The sequence below is a fragment of the Glossina fuscipes genome, unplaced genomic scaffold (assembly GCF_014805625.2).
Source record: "Glossina fuscipes isolate IAEA_lab_2018 unplaced genomic scaffold, Yale_Gfus_2 1, whole genome shotgun sequence".
NCBI classification, from domain to species: Eukaryota; Metazoa; Arthropoda; class Insecta; order Diptera; family Glossinidae; genus Glossina; species Glossina fuscipes.
Window position 1 is genome coordinate 1,420,541 of NW_023998415.1, and position 17,051 is coordinate 1,437,591.

General features: G+C 33.3%; 3 protein-coding genes across 3 annotated transcripts in view; all 3 read left to right on the forward strand.

The window, feature by feature from the left end:
- LOC119631285 (calcium-transporting ATPase type 2C member 1) overlaps positions 1 to 17,051 on the forward strand; it is a 156,440-nt gene that overhangs the window by 49,067 nt on the left and 90,322 nt on the right. The window lies entirely within an intron of this gene.
- Positions 10,449 to 11,184, forward strand: LOC119631288. Its single transcript, XM_038023362.1, has 2 exons — positions 10,449 to 10,581; positions 10,648 to 11,184. The coding sequence occupies exons 1-2, from the start codon at positions 10,537 to 10,539 to the stop codon at positions 11,155 to 11,157; spliced, it is 555 nt and encodes a 184-aa protein (XP_037879290.1). The 5' UTR covers positions 10,449 to 10,536; the 3' UTR covers positions 11,158 to 11,184.
- LOC119631289 lies at positions 14,866 to 15,617 on the forward strand. The gene is made up of 2 exons (XM_038023363.1): positions 14,866 to 14,980; positions 15,038 to 15,617. Exons 1-2 carry the CDS (start codon positions 14,936 to 14,938, stop codon positions 15,530 to 15,532), a joined length of 540 nt encoding a protein of 179 aa, XP_037879291.1. The 5' UTR covers positions 14,866 to 14,935; the 3' UTR covers positions 15,533 to 15,617.

Below are 17,051 nucleotides of genomic sequence, written 5' to 3' on the forward strand. Positions count from 1 at the left end.
TTTTTGGGTAGTGATGATATTCTTTTGCAGGTTGCACGCTTCATTTTGGAAACGGGAGAGTGTTTACCGTCGATACTTCGCAGTTAAGCGAGCGCGCAGGTGGACAGGCGAACGGACGGACATGCTTATGTGCATTCCAAATTTGAAATTCACCTAGAATTTATATACTTTATGGGGATTTTGAAGCGTGCTCCTGTGCGTTATAAAGATATTGGGAAAAAATGAAATTATGATACACTGCTCATTCTTTGTAAAGATACCACCAGTATCGCTCGTAGAATATACATTCAAATTTTTGTAGATTTATCTACTGTTGTTTATAAGTAACAATAATGGCAAAAAACCAATTTTTTATTCCTTTTGAAAAACATAGGTGCCCTCATTTTATGTAGCGCTGCAGGCCTGCCCCTTGGTTGATTTGCGTGCAGCAACTTCAAATATTTCTGCCACATTTGATAGGTTCACTTTTGCTGCCAGGAGAATGTTTACAATGTTTACAATGTTTACAAAATCGATTTAGAATTTGATGGGGATCAAGAATATATATACTTTGAGGGGTCTCCGGTGCTTCGTCGTGAGCGTTGCAATCATTTTAATAAAATGAACACGCTCTTCCCCTCTTCGGTGATGGGTGTAAAAATGGTCTCATCGTATCCAAATTTTTCGCATCCATTTAGAACGCCAAAGTTCTATTTTTGACGAATTTCTCTAAGTGAAGTTACCGTGAAAACGATTGGATTCCATACATTCTTCATAGAGTTCGTACCAAGATGAGAACATATCAGTGTACCAAGTTTTATCAAAATTTCTCGAAAATGACTACGAACTTATAGTTGAATGCAATAACATCTTCTTTCAGTTAATTACGTCAATAGAAAAATTTAAATACAATATTTTTCATATACTAAGCAAATGTATTATAAAAAGGAAAAAATTAAATTTGTTTTCTTAATAGTGATAGTTATAAAAAACTAAATGAATTATAGCAGAAAAACAAATAACAAATTAATAATTCCGTTCGCACAATGCTTTTCCATTCCTTGTTTTTTTTTTCCTTTTTTTCTACAAGTTCTTCAAGCTTCACGTTTATTTCGAAAAAGGTAATTTCCATTTAATTATAATGTAATTTTTTTTCATTTATTTGGTGAAATGTTAACCGAAAAATCTATATACTCGCGTTCTTCATTATTATGGCTTTAAAAAGCCAGCGTTTGGCGAATTTGGGATGCTTTCCGTTTACGAAAGCTGTATGAAAACTGGTTGGTCAATTATAGATATGCTTGTAAATGTGTTCGCCGTTCAGGCTTATCTGTATCAGGCTTTCTTTCATTTCATTCTATAGCTTATTTTTATGCTTTTGTTGAAACCTTTGAATTGTAGTGTTATAACTAAATCCTCTCAAACCAATATATAACATATATATATCATTTGAGCGACTTCGAAAGTCCCGATCATTAAATATATAAATACGCTATAAAAGCTACCAGCGACACGGAAAAATTATAATGCGTTTTATAAAATGGGAAAAGCAAAAAGCAAATTTAATATAATTACCTCTTCTATACGGTAAACTTAAACAACAATATCGAGTGAATTTAAAAATGCACGCAAAACAATTTTTTTTTTTCAATATTTCCACAAGCTATATAAACAAACACGAACGTACGCACGCATTTAGTCTTGCTACTCTGAATATCCTGCTTTCATGTGCTTATAAAAAGTGTTGCGTGTATGCGTTATTACGTAGCGAAATCCGAACAGACGTCGTTTCCATTGATTTTTCCATGTTTCCATGTCTACTAAAACTCATGAATGTGAAATTTCAAATAACATGGTGGCGAATGGTGTATGAATGTCTTCATCGATTGTTTTGTCTCATTGCGGAGAAGATGAAGTAGTGTAGGAAAAGACTAAGAAGAAAATGTGCGTCAGAAATGTTTATGTAATTTTATCTTAAAATCATGATTTATGATTTGAAATATTTCTAATCAATTTTTGATTGGTCAAGAGATCGAGCATGACTTATTTAAAGTGTTTCGATACGTTAACGAAAATATTATCTTTTTCTCGTTGTAAAGATATTGTTCTCATTTCACATAAATCGAATCTTCATTTAACCTTTATTGATGATGGTAAGCGAGATCGAATATTGATCAGTCGGTTATGTTAAGGCGCTTGCAAGAATTTCAAGGCATTTTATTTTCGAAATTTTTAATGAAATTTGCTAAGAACTTATGCGTCATACATGCTATAAAATTATCATTTGTCGTCGCCTCAGCCATAATGAATGTAATGAATGAACTCTGAATGAACACATATACACGTATATATGTATATATATAAATTGTGTATATAAATCTATATGCATATGTTGCTTGTATATCAGCAAGCATTGCACATGAAAGCCCTATTTATTCCGTTATAGCTATCATAAAATATCAACAGGATGTGTACCAAAATACATGCATATAATATATATAACGAGTGCGTGCAATACACATGTACGCGACATGCTTGCATGGAATGAATATTGTCGTGTTGCACATAGACCTCAGCTATAGTCGAACATATTAAACACAGATTTTTATTATCACTATCGCATACTGCCAATAATAAACATCACAAAAATGATGGCATAGTAAGTTTGTCGGTAATGTTAAGCGTTTCAAAGGTGAAAAGACATCATTATCACAAAAAGACTTGACGACAATGAAAATGGAATACAAATTCAACTGATGGGTACCAGGGGAAAAATAAAAAAAAGAAAGCAACAGAAAAAAAAAAAAAAAAACAATAACAACAAGAACTGTAACCAATTCTTCAAAAAAATTGCTTGATAACTATGCAAAGAAAGGAATGAAGGGAAAGAAAGAGAAATCGGAGAGAGAAACTTAAAATAATTTAGGAGCTGTTTTTGCTGCGATATAAAATATAAATTACGCCCATTTTTAGTGCATTTCATTGCATTCTCATGAGAAATGACGGAAGTGGAAGCTTAAATACGAAGCCCTTAAAATCATGTGTGTGAGTGAATTTGAAATGAAGTTTTCATCATTTAAACACCATAAGTATTGTGTGTGGTTGAAAAACTGGTCGCTTGGCTTCAGCTATTGAACGAAAGCTTTTGCGGAAATACGCATGAAACTTACGCTTAAAACTTTGTATAAAACATTCCGATAATTGGTGGGTGATGTGCTCCATTTTTGACGACGGAACGCAATCGTTTAATCGTTTAGGTCTTCGCACAACTGGAATGTTGTTACCATTTTTTGCACTTAGTTTTATAAAGCGTGTTGTAAATCGATTCTTGTCTTGTGAAAGATTGCATTGTTTGTTTGTTTTATTAATGCGATTACAATTTCGTGAAATGGCGCTGATGTAAATAAAATCAAAGAACATTTTTTTTTTTTTTTTTTAATAAAAATTGGAATGACTTGCATACATTGTTGGTTTCGAGAAGTTGAAACGTCAAACTAGATTAAAAAAAAAGGGTTCCGATTTCAATGTAAAAACAAAAGCAAAAGACCATTAAAATTGCGTACTGGCAGTGAGGGAGATTACGACCAAAGTAAAATATTTCCAACTCATATAGTAGATAGTATGTTTTAAAATTCGTTTGAAAACTTCTCTGTGTTTTTTTTTTTCTTTTCATTTTTTTCGAGGGCAAAATGCAGCAACATTTATTCAGACTCAATGTTAAGGGAAACTACTTGGGTTGCTATGGGTAGAGTGTAGATCGAAGAATCCAAGATAGGACAAATGTTTGCTCTGTTTTTGCTTTTTCTTTCAAGCAGGACAAATCCCTGATGCTGCCCGCACAGGTATGAAAAGCATTGAATCTTTTCGCTTTAATTTCTTCTCCCATTCAGATAGCTATCACTCATAAAAAATGCTAAGCAAATGCTTCCTGGATTTGAATTTTGATTTAAATGAAATTAACAAAAAAGATGTATCTTGCTTGATTCTTTCGCTATTATCAAATTAAAACCTGATCAGGAGCAGCATATATCCTCTCCTTCCCGCTCGAAGAATGTAGCGTGCCAAAGTAGTTTTACGTTTGCCATTGGATGATGGCTTTTGCTGCACTTATTTACTGCAATCTTTAATGGTTTTACAAAGTTGCAATCACAATCGTATAATTCCATTGTCGATTCTTTCAATAATCTTACTTTTGGTAATGCTTTGCTTCATCGTCATCTTGTGCTCCTATCCTCCTTTATGCGTTTTTTTTTTTTTTTTTGCTTTTGCTTTTTGAATTGTAAAGGCGTTATCCTGTTATAAATTTAATAATGATTTACACAAGATGACATGAAAGACAAGAATATGAAAGTAAAAAAGTATTGTTAGGTAATTGAAATAAATGGTTATGATATTTTCCTTTTAAACCCTGTTAACATTCTTGTTATTAATGCCTTTGACGTGAACACAAACAGACGTAGAGATAGACAGAAAGAAAAGGAATGATAGATAAGAAAAAAGGAGAAGAGAGAGAAAGAGAGTAAGAAAACAAAAAAAAAAAAGAGAAAGGAATAGAAGGACAAATGAAGAAATGTGTTAATCTTTTTTAAATGTTTGATTTCTTATTTTTTTTTTTTTTTTTGGTTTTTTTGATTTGCTTTTCTTTGCTGGCTTAATTCCAAACCGTAGTGTAAAATGTAAATTCTAGGAAATTGCTTCCGTTACATTAAATCCATTGTATGTATGATTTGTGTGATGTTCGGTTTCCCTAACGGTAAAAATTTGACTTGGCTTGGCTTCGCAAAAAAAGAAAACAAAAAATGAACCCGAAAGGAATGGAGGAGCAAAAGCAAACATATGGGTTAGGGTGAGGGGGTTGAGAAAGATTTTCATCAAAATAACTCACTAAACGGAACAACGGAAGTGAATTTCGAACAAGAGTATAATTGGTTAACCCTGCAAGTATGCTTTAGTTTTGTGGCTTAAAACGAAAAAAAAAAAAGAAAGATAAATAAAAGAGAAAACAAAAATATAAATTAAATTCTCTTCCTTCTCATTCTCTTTTTTTTCATATTTTTTTCTTTTCGTCTGGTAAAGATTATAAATTTTTTGGTTTCATTTATAAACTTATCAAAAATTTACCTTTTCTACCAACTCAACTCAGCGCACAACCGAACGATTGTGCAAACATTTGCGGGAACATATGCTCACCTCTATATGTTCGACTATTCACTCATACGTATGTCGTACACGTACGTATGTATGTTTATCTTTTGTTCAATTATTCAGAAATTCCTTTCTTTTTTGTGTGTTTGGCATTTTCAATGTTTATGTAGTTGGGAGTTTTATTTCGAGGTTACATTGCGGTTGTGTGGCTGCGTATGCATAGTAGGAAAACCTCTTATCATTTGTGCACCATATTGATGAACTATTTACTGTAAAGCAGTATAAATGTGTGTATGTGTTGCAATAGCGTCATTCTTTCTCTCTCTCTTTCTCTCTCTCTCTCTCGCTTTGTGCAAACACCATTCAACTACATTTCTCATATTATATTTTTATCAAATATATATATGTAGGTGGGCGCATATATATACAAAGTTTACACAACACATACAATATAAAAGGATTTGTACAATTTGCTGAAAGGATTAAATAGAATATTTGAAAATTTAATTTATTACGAACCTTGTCGTTTTCATTATCGCTATCGGGAAAAGTTTAAGTTAAAAACAATAGGTAACACCGAGAGCAAAATTTCATATATGACGACCATTTAAGTACTATACCTTTCTTTGTTCTCGAGCAAGATGGAAAAAACAAAATTGTCTCAAATCTTTCGTATATCGTACGAATATTTTATATAATCATTTTGTACGGCTCGATGGCACTTATTAAGTAATTGTGCAAATTAAAGATCGCACCTACATACTCTGCTTTCATATTCATAAAGGCTTGCCTCACAAAGGTAAGCGAAAGCTTGACTTAAGTTTAGTTTATATTTTATTAAGGAAAATTTTCATTGCTTTGCAAAACTTTGAATCCTGGGAAAGGTCTAAAATTTTGCCGGCATATAAAATATTAGTTTTCGCCGGCTAGATACGCTTACAAAAATGAGTGCAATTGTCGTAAGGTGAACACATATTTCCATTATTTATTTTAAATATGAGTTAAAATATTTTTAAAATATATTTGCCGATATAGATATAAAACGCACTTAAATTTGATTCATTGAAAAACGTTAACGAGTACAAATATTAACTTTATAGCGATTTCTGCCAATTCATTCTCCGTAGAAATTATAAAAAAAAAAAAATATATACAAGAAAAACAAAAAAAGCACATTTATCATAAATCCTTAAGGTAAGGTAAATCTCTAAAGAAAGTTTGCAGAAATACATATATGTCGTCTTCAGAGAAAAATCTTCTTTAAATAGATGGCGATTGAAGGGAAAGATGGAATAAAAATGCCTTGCCAGTATATTACAAGCAAGACGAGCATAATGTCTAGAGACTTTTAACAGAAAATCAAGCTTATTTACTCAAAGGTGCAGACAGACAAGTAGACAAGACAAGAACAGTGCATGTAATAACAGTGAAAACATCGTTACGATGAATGAAAGAATTTATATGTATTTATATTTTTTTTATATTCACCATCACCGCGGAAAGAGAATCAGTTATATATTCATATTGTCGAAATGTTTGCAACAGAAAACGCTTGAAGGAAGCTTCACCGATTTAGGAAATGACATATGTATGTACACACCTCATTAGTATCATTTTTTGACACGATGCAGTCATATATGTCTACCGACGTGCCCGTCTGTGCATCCCGTTCGCTAAAATTAAGCTATCAGCTTCAAATTAAATTTGAAAAGCGGGCAGTTCTCGCTTAAGGTAAATCGGTGAAAGAATGCACCTATAGCATAACATGAACTGAGAATAACTCTGCTTTCAAAAGCAAAAAGATTGAGTTCTCCGCAAGTATGTATACTAAAAGAGCAAATTATTTACTTGAGTGCTTCTTCCTTCTTTTTTTTAAATAAAGAGTTGCTGGGTATAAGAAATTCGACTACAGCCAAATACGATTTTTTTTTTTTTGCTTGTTCTTCGTTCTCCTTGCTCTTGAGTTGGCTGCTTAAATGAAAAGTTTAGAAATTTTGCTATGTTATTTGATTTAGCAAACAAAGTCGTTTTATCTTTTTACAATATCAACAAGTGTGGTCGTGCCTTTCATGAAATAAGTGCATATATTTATGTACAACGTGTAAAGGCAATCATTTGAATCATTATTTTTAAATGATTGCGAAAAGTTCGATTTAGATTTAGATAAACTATAGATTTCCATGTGCTTCCACACGTATGTCAACCTTGAAGGAAAAAAATAAATTTGAATTAGATCTCGAAAAGAATTTTTCAATAGACATCTGTAAACCCCAATTCTAAGGCCTCTTTCTGTGTTCGGACATTTCCGTTTATGAATTGCTTATAAATTAAATCCGTCACCGTATCTTTCTTGGAAAATGTTTTTTTTTTTTTTTTTATTTACTTAATAAATATTTTAGGCTTTTTAGAATTGGTGGAACAAGATGGAAAAAAATTTTTACTTTAAAATATTGCTTTTTTCCCCAAGCCATCAAAATGAATTCCTTTTGGAAAGCTGCAATTTAATATCTTGCTTGTTAATTTCTAGTTGCTCTTTGGTCCTACTAGATATATGCCTTTAGAAAATATTTGAGTTCATTGAAAAGCATTTCGAAACAAGAATACGTCAGCTTAAGTACACCAAGACGACTGTTATGTTAAGATATGAGGCTGCCAGCGAGTCAAAAGGTGTCAGTACTTTTGCCAAAAAATTGCAAATTTGGATTCAAGATTGCGGACCTTGTTATAAGTTTGCTTAGAAAATTGTATACACTACGTGTGACCAAAAGGTAGGATCGAATTAATTTTTTTTTTTTAAGCTCATTACTTATTCCACATGTATTACGTTGCCTTTATTGTAATTCCGCTCAGATTTTATACACTTATGCCACCGTTGTTTCCAATTCTCGAGACTTTAAAGCTCTCTTTGATTCAGCGTGTAGCTGAGAGAGAGAGAGAGAGATAGAGATAGAGAGAGAGAGAGGTCGAAAGCACAGGGACTTAATGATAATGAAGTATACTGGCGCATTTATTTGGTCACGTGTTTTCCTTTTTCGCCTCTTTAGTTTATACCACGTACCAGATTATTACAAATAAAATTAGTTTAAATGCTTCATTTCTTACGATTGAGTTGGCATCGTTTAAGAAAAAATAATACAAAATGAGAAAAAAATTGTGCAGTTATAACATGAACTAAATACATATACATGCTCTTTAGGTAAAAAGTAAAGTTTTCCATTTTAAAAATATATGTGATAAATAAATAATATTGTCACTTGTGTTTGACTAGGAAGTAAGACACAGAACACTTAAGTGCAATATGAAAGTGTTGCTGCTCTGTTTCCAGAGGCGAACACAATAATAACAACAACAAATTGCTCGAGTACATTATATATATAAAATATATATATGAACTATACGCGCATATATATACAAACTTTAAGTTTTGCATTAACAATGAATAATTTGGTATTGGTTCAAATGGCTGACAGATATTGTTAAACGTACATTATCCATTGGCAAAGGAGTGCAAGGAAAATGTTAAAGTCAAAAAAAAAGAAAGAAGGAAAACTAAGTAACCTGTAACAGAGCAAACCTTAACCTGTAACACACCAAACAATATCGGTACATTTAATGGTAAGGTAGGAATCCTTTAAGCGCCGTTGAATAAAGTAGCACATGAAAGGCGAGACGAAAGGCGTTTAACAATTAAAGCCAAGTTAAGTTAACGTTTTCACAGAAACATGAAAATTATGACGGAGATCGGTTTAGAAGTTTGATGTCTTATGGTAATTTATATCGATTGATATTTATGTAGATATATATATACTTCGTATACATATAAATAAATACATATACGTCTACATATATATATATAAATACGCTGTGTACATATATTCCTTATAGAAATTGATGTATATGGGCGTGCGAATGTATATATATATATATATGCATATTTCCGCGTGTGTAAGTATATATGTATATGTATATATGTATATGTATATTCATGTTAGCACATGAAACATTGGTCACAGTTGCTTGCTTTTCCAAACGGCTACCGAAACATTCATTAATTATGAGTGCACGGCCACACATACACATAAACTTCGTTAAAATTTATATTCCTTGTCTACCAAAAATTCATGTTTAACTTCAGCAGCGTTCAATGTGAGTTGTGTTCATACGATGTGTATGCATTAATAAACATTTCCGTTTCCGTTTTAAAGGGTCTTTTGTTATCGTTCTTGCTGCTATTATCGCATTATAATTGAAAAGACAAATTAACTCTCCCGCATAGACAACTGCTATGTGGTCATTCCCACGGAAAATGAACATATGCTTCACTTTTGTCGAGTAGAGATAGCAATGGCTGGGGTGCGTGAAATTTAATAACACAAACAAATTTTATATATATTGTATATGTATGCGTATGTATATGTGTGAATGAAAATGTATGTTTTACTTATTTACAATGTTATGGTCTTGGTAAGAAAACATTCGTACACATTTACTTCACTTACGTATCAATTTCTAGCATTAATTACATTTACGAAAAGTGTCCACTAAATGACAAGAAAGTAATTCCACTAAGCAAAGGAAGCAATCAAAACTACATGCACGATAATTTTGAACATGTCTAAGTGTGCATGAGGATGATTGAATAGAGTCTAAATGAAAGAGAAAATATCAAAATTTAACGCGGACTGGTCGAAAAGCTTTGAAGGGATTGGGGTTGCGATTTCTGATTTAAATGCCATTAAAGCATATCAGTTTTGAAGCGTATTATAACTGATGATGAAGAATGCATTGTGTTGTGCCAATGCCAATCGGAAAATATCATGAACCTGATCTGATATTACACTTTAGAAATTTCATGTTTTGTACCTGATAAGACAAGAGAGGTATAGTCTACTATACGATTAATTCTGTTTAGCTAGCTATCTTAATATGCCTAGGCAATGGAAAGTCGGTAGGAAACTAGGAAAAGAAACGATTTTATATGTAGTTGATCGTGGACATCATTAATGATAAAAGTTTTTGCTACAGTGAACGAAATTGTACATAATCTGGCTTATTGACTGCATAGCCTGACACTCGTTGTTCTTAATGCCGTAGAATCACTCAAGATTTCTATGTAAGAAAGAAAATGTGAAACTTTTATCGATGTGGTAGAAAGTCATTAAATAGCCTTTTGCGTAGACATCTTATAAAGTTGCCGATGATATGTCACTGAACCAAAAAAGTAAAAAAATTAAAAAAATTATATCTAGTAAAGTTATCGCAAATCGTGCGTTACTTGAAAATAGAACGTGTTTAAGTTATTAAAATTTGTTAAATAAAAAATTAGTATAAATACTCAAGACTTTCAAGTCAAAGGTATGAGTTCTTACAAGTTGTTTGTAAACGGCAAGTAGAAAACTAGAAAAATACAATATGAAATTCTTCGCTTTGTTTGTGGTAGCCCTTTTGGCTGTTAACGTAAGTAATCCTTGTGCAATTTTTACGGTAAAATTGAAAAAATTGATTTTGTTGTCTTCCCTTTAGGCTTCTGCTTACAGCACCCATACCCGTTATGTTCGTGACATTAACACCGAGAAAACTGAAATCTTCAAGGCTTATGATGTCAATGCTTTCTACGCTGCTTTCGAACATTTCATGGAAGGTTTAAGAATTGTATGCCCTGAACCCGTTTACAACTTCTTCCAAAAGGTCTACGAAACTTGCAAGAGAATCGGCGAATTGGTCCCATCTGAGTTGCCTACTTCTTTCTACAATGTCTACGCTCACTTCCCCACTTACAAGCAATTTTTCCCCGAAGAATTCATCAACGCCGTTGAACATCTTTTCCGTACCATCAAGGATGTCGTTGTCCCTCCTCAAATCTGGGCTTTCGTGAACGCCACCTGGGAAAACTTCCCCAAAATCACCGATTACATTAAGCCCGAATTGTTCAACAGCATCGGCGCCCATTTGCAAAAAGTTCCTTTCGTTAGAGAATATTTGAAAAATACTTACATGGTCTTGGAACAATTGTTGCAACACTCTCGTCCTTAAACATTTAACACCTAAAGGATTTAACGCCAACATGAAATTAACTGAACTGATTAAATAAAAACAAAAAAAAAAAATTATTGGTTTAATTATAAAAAGTGCGATTTTTCTTAACAGCTAATATTGTTTAAAGAAGTAATTATTTTTTTTATGTTATTAGTTAGCAGGGTTCGCTGAGCTTGCATTAAAAGTGCAAGGATTTGCAGCATAAAAGAATTTTAATTTCATCGAATACTTTTGAGTTTTATATATTGATTGCTTCATCGTAGCCACCATTTGGTGCAGAATATCGTAGATCAAAGCTCGCGAAAATGGTTTGTTTAAAACGGTTCTGATTTCTTCCACTCATTTATTCCTGAGCGCTTTGGTATTTAGTAGGAAACTTGAATAATTTTTTTCGCAACACCAACTTCCCTGCAATAATATATGCCATCAAATTTTCAATTGTATCAATTGGTAGTGACTGCTGCAGATTGTTGTTGTGGGATATTCAATAATGTCTTTAAAGCACTATCTCGCATCGAATATGAATATGAATATTGAAAGGATAATTGCAATAGCAACTTAATTATGCTTTGGTAGGAAATGCATGATTACCGGTCTCTGCTTCAATTGTCTCCGTTATCATATTATAAATGGATTCCTTTCTAAGTTCAGAACATTATATTCCCTAGTTAGAGAGTATTGAGACGAGATATAAATTTGCATGATTTAGTTATCGTTACAATCATTGAATACATAACTGTGTGAACATTGATCGAAATTTTGTTTGTATGCATGTGCAAAAAATTCAAGGCATGCATACTTTGTATCTATTACATTTGCACGTGCTGCTGCATGCCGCATTAACCTGAGGAAAGTTTTCAAACTAAATTCTCGAGTTTAAACAGAGTGCATAACTAAGCTGATTTCTTTTGCCGGAAACTTGTTTTCTAAAATGTTAAATGGATTTTCTTTTATTGATTTCCTTGCCAAGAGCCAATTATTGGCTCTTCTAGATAAACTAGATGAAAAACCGGGAAAAACGGCAAAAGAAGAAGAAGAAGAAGAATAAGACTTACTTTCCCAATAGAACAATGGATTCCTTCCTAATGAACGATAAGATATTTGTGAATTTTTCGATTAGTTCCAACTTATCCACTAAATTTGAATATGTTCAATTTCGCACATTCGAACCTGCAAAGAACCTATTGATCGCAAAGTAGTTTTATTTGTGTTCAATGAATAATTCCTATTTACTGCAGTTAAGCAGGATTATTCGCTCAACGCACCAAGGGTGAATAAGAAACGAATAAATCTCAAAGAAATTTTCTCCAAACCTTTTCCTTGCACTAAAGGAGAGTACAAACTTTCGTCGTACCGCTTGAAGCCAGAAATGTAGAACGAATACACGCACGAGCGCAGGTTCATTTGATCGATCGTGTGCTTATTTTTCTCCCCATGAATTTCCTAAAGTTGGTACATTTAATAAATAAAGTCTCGATCTTTAGAAACAGACTTTCACTGCATTTTTGCCAATTTAATATGAAAGTGACCTAACTCTTTACAATAAACTAGATTTTATATAAGCTGAAAGGTAATCAAACCTGCAGCAAACAGCCAACATCTGGCATAGAGACACACAGGATCTGGATCCTGGCTAGGAATCAACCACAAGCTTGACAAACAATTATGCCGAACATATTTGATTAAGTTTACGAATCATGCGAAGCTTTGAGGATTAAAAGCTAATTTAGATACGATGTTGGAGCAAACACATATTTAAACGATGGTATTCAAAGATTCCTTCACTGGGATAAAAAGTGATTGTTTTTAGTAAGGGCTACAACTTAACTGTACCATTGAATTTAATTAAGGTTGAACATTAAGGATAAACCTGGGATTCTCTAGCAAATGTAAGGGTAAAGGAAGCAATCCATCTTCATAAGATGGCGAAAAGACTAATAGATCATATTCCAAAATCCCAAGGACGAAAAGCAACAATTGCTTTTAAAGCGAGCTAAATTTAAGTATTAATCTCAACAAATTCATGCATGACCTTTTTTTGTGCTACGTATGAATCGTTAAGCTTAACCTCGGTGCAAAAAAGCCGAAAGCCAATCTGCCTGTATTTGTAGAGAAGTCAATCTGCAACATGAAACGTTGTCCTTGATTGAATAAAGTCGCTAGATCAGTCAACAATTCTACATTTTCCATTAAATACTAAAAGAGTTCCTGCTTGAGAATGACGCAATTTTCGCAATTTATTGGGATTTAATTTAATAAAATTTAATAAGGATCATGTCACCAAATTATCTAGATTAGATTGAAGGAGATAAGAACGAGAAACTTCCGGGTGAAGAAAGAGAACAGTTTAATATCAGCAACATGCATTAAGGTCTAGGCTGATTTGGTCACTGATGGGAGATCATTGATGTGCAGGGGAAATATCAAGGGCCTTGAGGGACGCTTGATGAAGGTGGGAGCTTCATCAGAGTTCCTGAAGCTGAAGGCAACTCTGAATAATCTATTATGAAGATAAAAGCTTATCCATTTTAATAAGTATGAAGGGGAACTGAAACGATGAAGTTTAAAAACCAGTAACATCTGGATGCTTTGGTCTAAAGCTTTAATAAACTTTGGAAATATGACATTAATTTGGGAGGCAGTGGGGAATGCCTTGAAAACATGGCAAGCAAATTCTAATAGATTCCTTACAGTTGATCTTTGTTTTCTACAAGAAATAAAATACCTCCGATTAGCACATACCGTTGATAGATTTGCTGCATTCGTCGTTACGGTCGAGAATATTAATTATGCACAAGTACCTGTACCAGTATCCGATGAATATCGTTTTTGGGAGGAATTTTTCAATCGACTTGACATTGTGTTGGATTGAAAATTGTAATTTCATATTTCGAAAATTCGGGAAGACCTCTTTTGTTTTTCCGCTAGCGCAAGTTTCTTGTGCAAAGGGTAAAGTGTAGTACATTAAAAAAAACTACAATTTGTATTGATACTTTAAGTAAGCTATCATCTGACTATCAGGATCAGTAAGGCAGAAGGAAAGTAACGCAAACTCACAAAACTTATTTGCAGCAATAAGAGATAATGCTGGAATAAGTCCAAGGGGCATATAGAGGGAATAATTTATAAACTTCATGGCATAGATTTTCTGATCGAACATGTCCCTCGTCCTGGCCAGCCAGTTAGTGCGGATGACAATTACAGCCACGCGCTGTACATGACCGTTACAACCATTTCAAGATATTTCACACATGGATTTGATTCTCTTGAACATGTACAGACCCAATTGTGAAAATTGGAACTTTTCGTTATACGCAATTTAGAATTTCACGGAAAATGAAGAATATAGCTTATCCTGTCCCTTAATTTGGATATCCAGGCGTCTAGATATTGATATACCATGAGGGAGTTGTTGTCACCATTGAAAATTCATATCAGAAATAGGATTAGTTTTGAACTGTGAAATAGTTCAATGACCTCATAATTGGAATAAGTAGTTTTTGGGTAAATCCGAGATACAAAATCTCTCGAAACAACCAAGTCATGAAATAACAATAAAAGAAGGTCATAAACGAAGAAAAAATATAGTAAATATAAAATTGCAGTTTGTTTTTCTTTTATCTTATTTGCATGTATCGAAAATCGTGGCGTTCTTTTTTTCTTTGTTAAATTTGGAATTTATGAAAAATGGTAAAAAAAACCTTCACTATAAATACCGTAGCAATTTGTTTAAGCTTCACAAGTTTTCGAACGTTCGTTGAAAGCAGTACTAAAAATGAAATTCTTCGCTTTGTTGGTAGTCGCCCTTTTGGCCGCAACTGTAAGTACAAACGTTTAATTTTGAGTTTTAATTTTTAATTTTAATTAAACACTTTAGGTTTCTGCTTCCGGCACCAGACCTCCTCATGTGCACAATGCCATCACCGGTGGAGGCGCTTATTATCATTTTTGGGCCGGCGTTGAGGGTTTAATGCACGCCCTTGAGGAAGTCATCCCTGAACCTTGGTATCATTTCATCCATGAAATCTATCAATACATGCAAACTGTCTACGAAATGATTCCCAATGATTTGACTAACGCCTTCAACAACGTTTGGAACACTTGGCCCAGCTACAAACAATTCTTTACTCCTGAATTTGTTAATGCCGCCGAGGAGCTCTTCCATACCATGTGGAGCACCTTCTTCCCTCATGAATTCTACACTGTTCTTGAAAACATTTACGAGCGTTTCCCTAAAGTTACCGATTTATTGCCCAAGGAATTCTTAACCACCTTAAGCAAATATTTGGAACATGTACCCCTTATAAGAGAACCCATGAAACAATGGATGTTGGTTATGGAACAATTGATGCCTCATACTCACCATCATTAAATCATGTTTTAAAGTAGAACAAAGGAAGAAAAATTTTTTGTAAAGACATGCAATGAAACATACATAAAAAGCATAAAAATAAAAATTATATCCAAACTTGAACAAGTATTTTCTCAACAAATCATTCATGGGTGACAACAAAATTAGACGGCATTATCCTTGAAAGGATAAGAGAGAAAGTTTTATTGGTTTTGCTTATCATAATTGGAATTAAAAACCCGATCATCTTGTCCGATCATAAATGCTTTTTGAAAAATTTAAAATTTCAAGCTATACCGATATAACGACTTTTGATTTGACCTAAACCTTAATACGTCAACGTTTCACGAACACTTCTGGTTCGAAATATGTTTGAGAATATTAAATATCCTAAGCAGTTTATGATATATTTCTGCTTCTTAAGTTATAAATTTAATATTAATACGAAACATGTTCGAGTCCAGACAGCGGATAGACACAATTTATCCCAGGGCAAGATTAATGCTTATTTGTCTTAGACAAGTTTTCCTTCCCCTTCTTCCACATTGGTCCGCCTCTCCACGAACACTTATTCCAGCATACAGTTTTCATCATTACACTTAGATCAATAGATCAATAAGGTACACTTTTGTTTTAAGTATCGAATGCCTCAAATACGTGTTCAGATAAATTTCATTAGCGTATCAGGAGAATATATCATGAGTTTTATAGATTCCTTGAATTTTCATTGTGTGACACAAAAACTTGGTTACCGTGCTTTAAGATATGACATGGAGCAAAAATATTTAAATACTTGACTAGGCATTCAACGCGCATTGCTGAGTTTTGCCAACGGAAATTAGAATTTAATAAACTTCATCTATCGATAAAAATCTTAAATTTTGTTATAAATCTGTAGCGAAAAACATGCAACACTTAATGAAGGTTATGTTCAATCTTGGAAGTATTCAGCTATCTGTCGATCCGAATAAAGACTCGATATGGACGACATCAGCAACATTGACGCATCGATCGAGCAAGCATCATCTTTTAAATGAAGGCATATGTTAGGAAACTTCGCGGTACCGCCTCGCGTGCGGGTATCTCTTCATAACGGAAGGGCACCACTTTGTCAACGTAAAGCAACCAAGCGTCATTATGCACTCGCATTCGTGTTTATTGTTTAGTAAGCCGATCACGGGCTCTCTCGAGTTCATATATGTGTACACTGTAATACAATAATGTCTCATGTTCAACGATCAAAAGCTAAGTACGAAAGGAAACATATATTTGCCTTCAGGTCTACCTTAGGCTTTTATTTTCGTTCGTAAACATATAAAGTTTCCTCCCATTTAAACAGAAAAATATTCTTCAGCAATCCAGTAAACATTATGTATATGAGCTTTATCAGATGTATTTGCGGAATCGATGTAGCAATACATGTCAATCTGGCCGTCTCTTAAAATCGCTATTACACTACATTTTAAAAGTTTTCTCTCTTTTTTTTTTTTGCACCCTCGTTAGATTAAGTGTAAAAGCTATTCTAGCTTTCCCCTTTTAC

Coding starts and splice junctions, on each gene's coding strand:
- LOC119631288 (XM_038023362.1), top strand. CDS start 10,537: ATGAAATTCTTCGCTTTGTTTGTGGTAGCCCTTTTGGCTGTTAAC. Junction 10,582..10,647: donor TAGCCCTTTTGGCTGTTAAC/GTAAGTAATCCT, acceptor TCTTCCCTTTAG/GCTTCTGCTTACAGCACCCA.
- LOC119631289 (XM_038023363.1), top strand. CDS start 14,936: ATGAAATTCTTCGCTTTGTTGGTAGTCGCCCTTTTGGCCGCAACT. Junction 14,981..15,037: donor TCGCCCTTTTGGCCGCAACT/GTAAGTACAAAC, acceptor TAAACACTTTAG/GTTTCTGCTTCCGGCACCAG.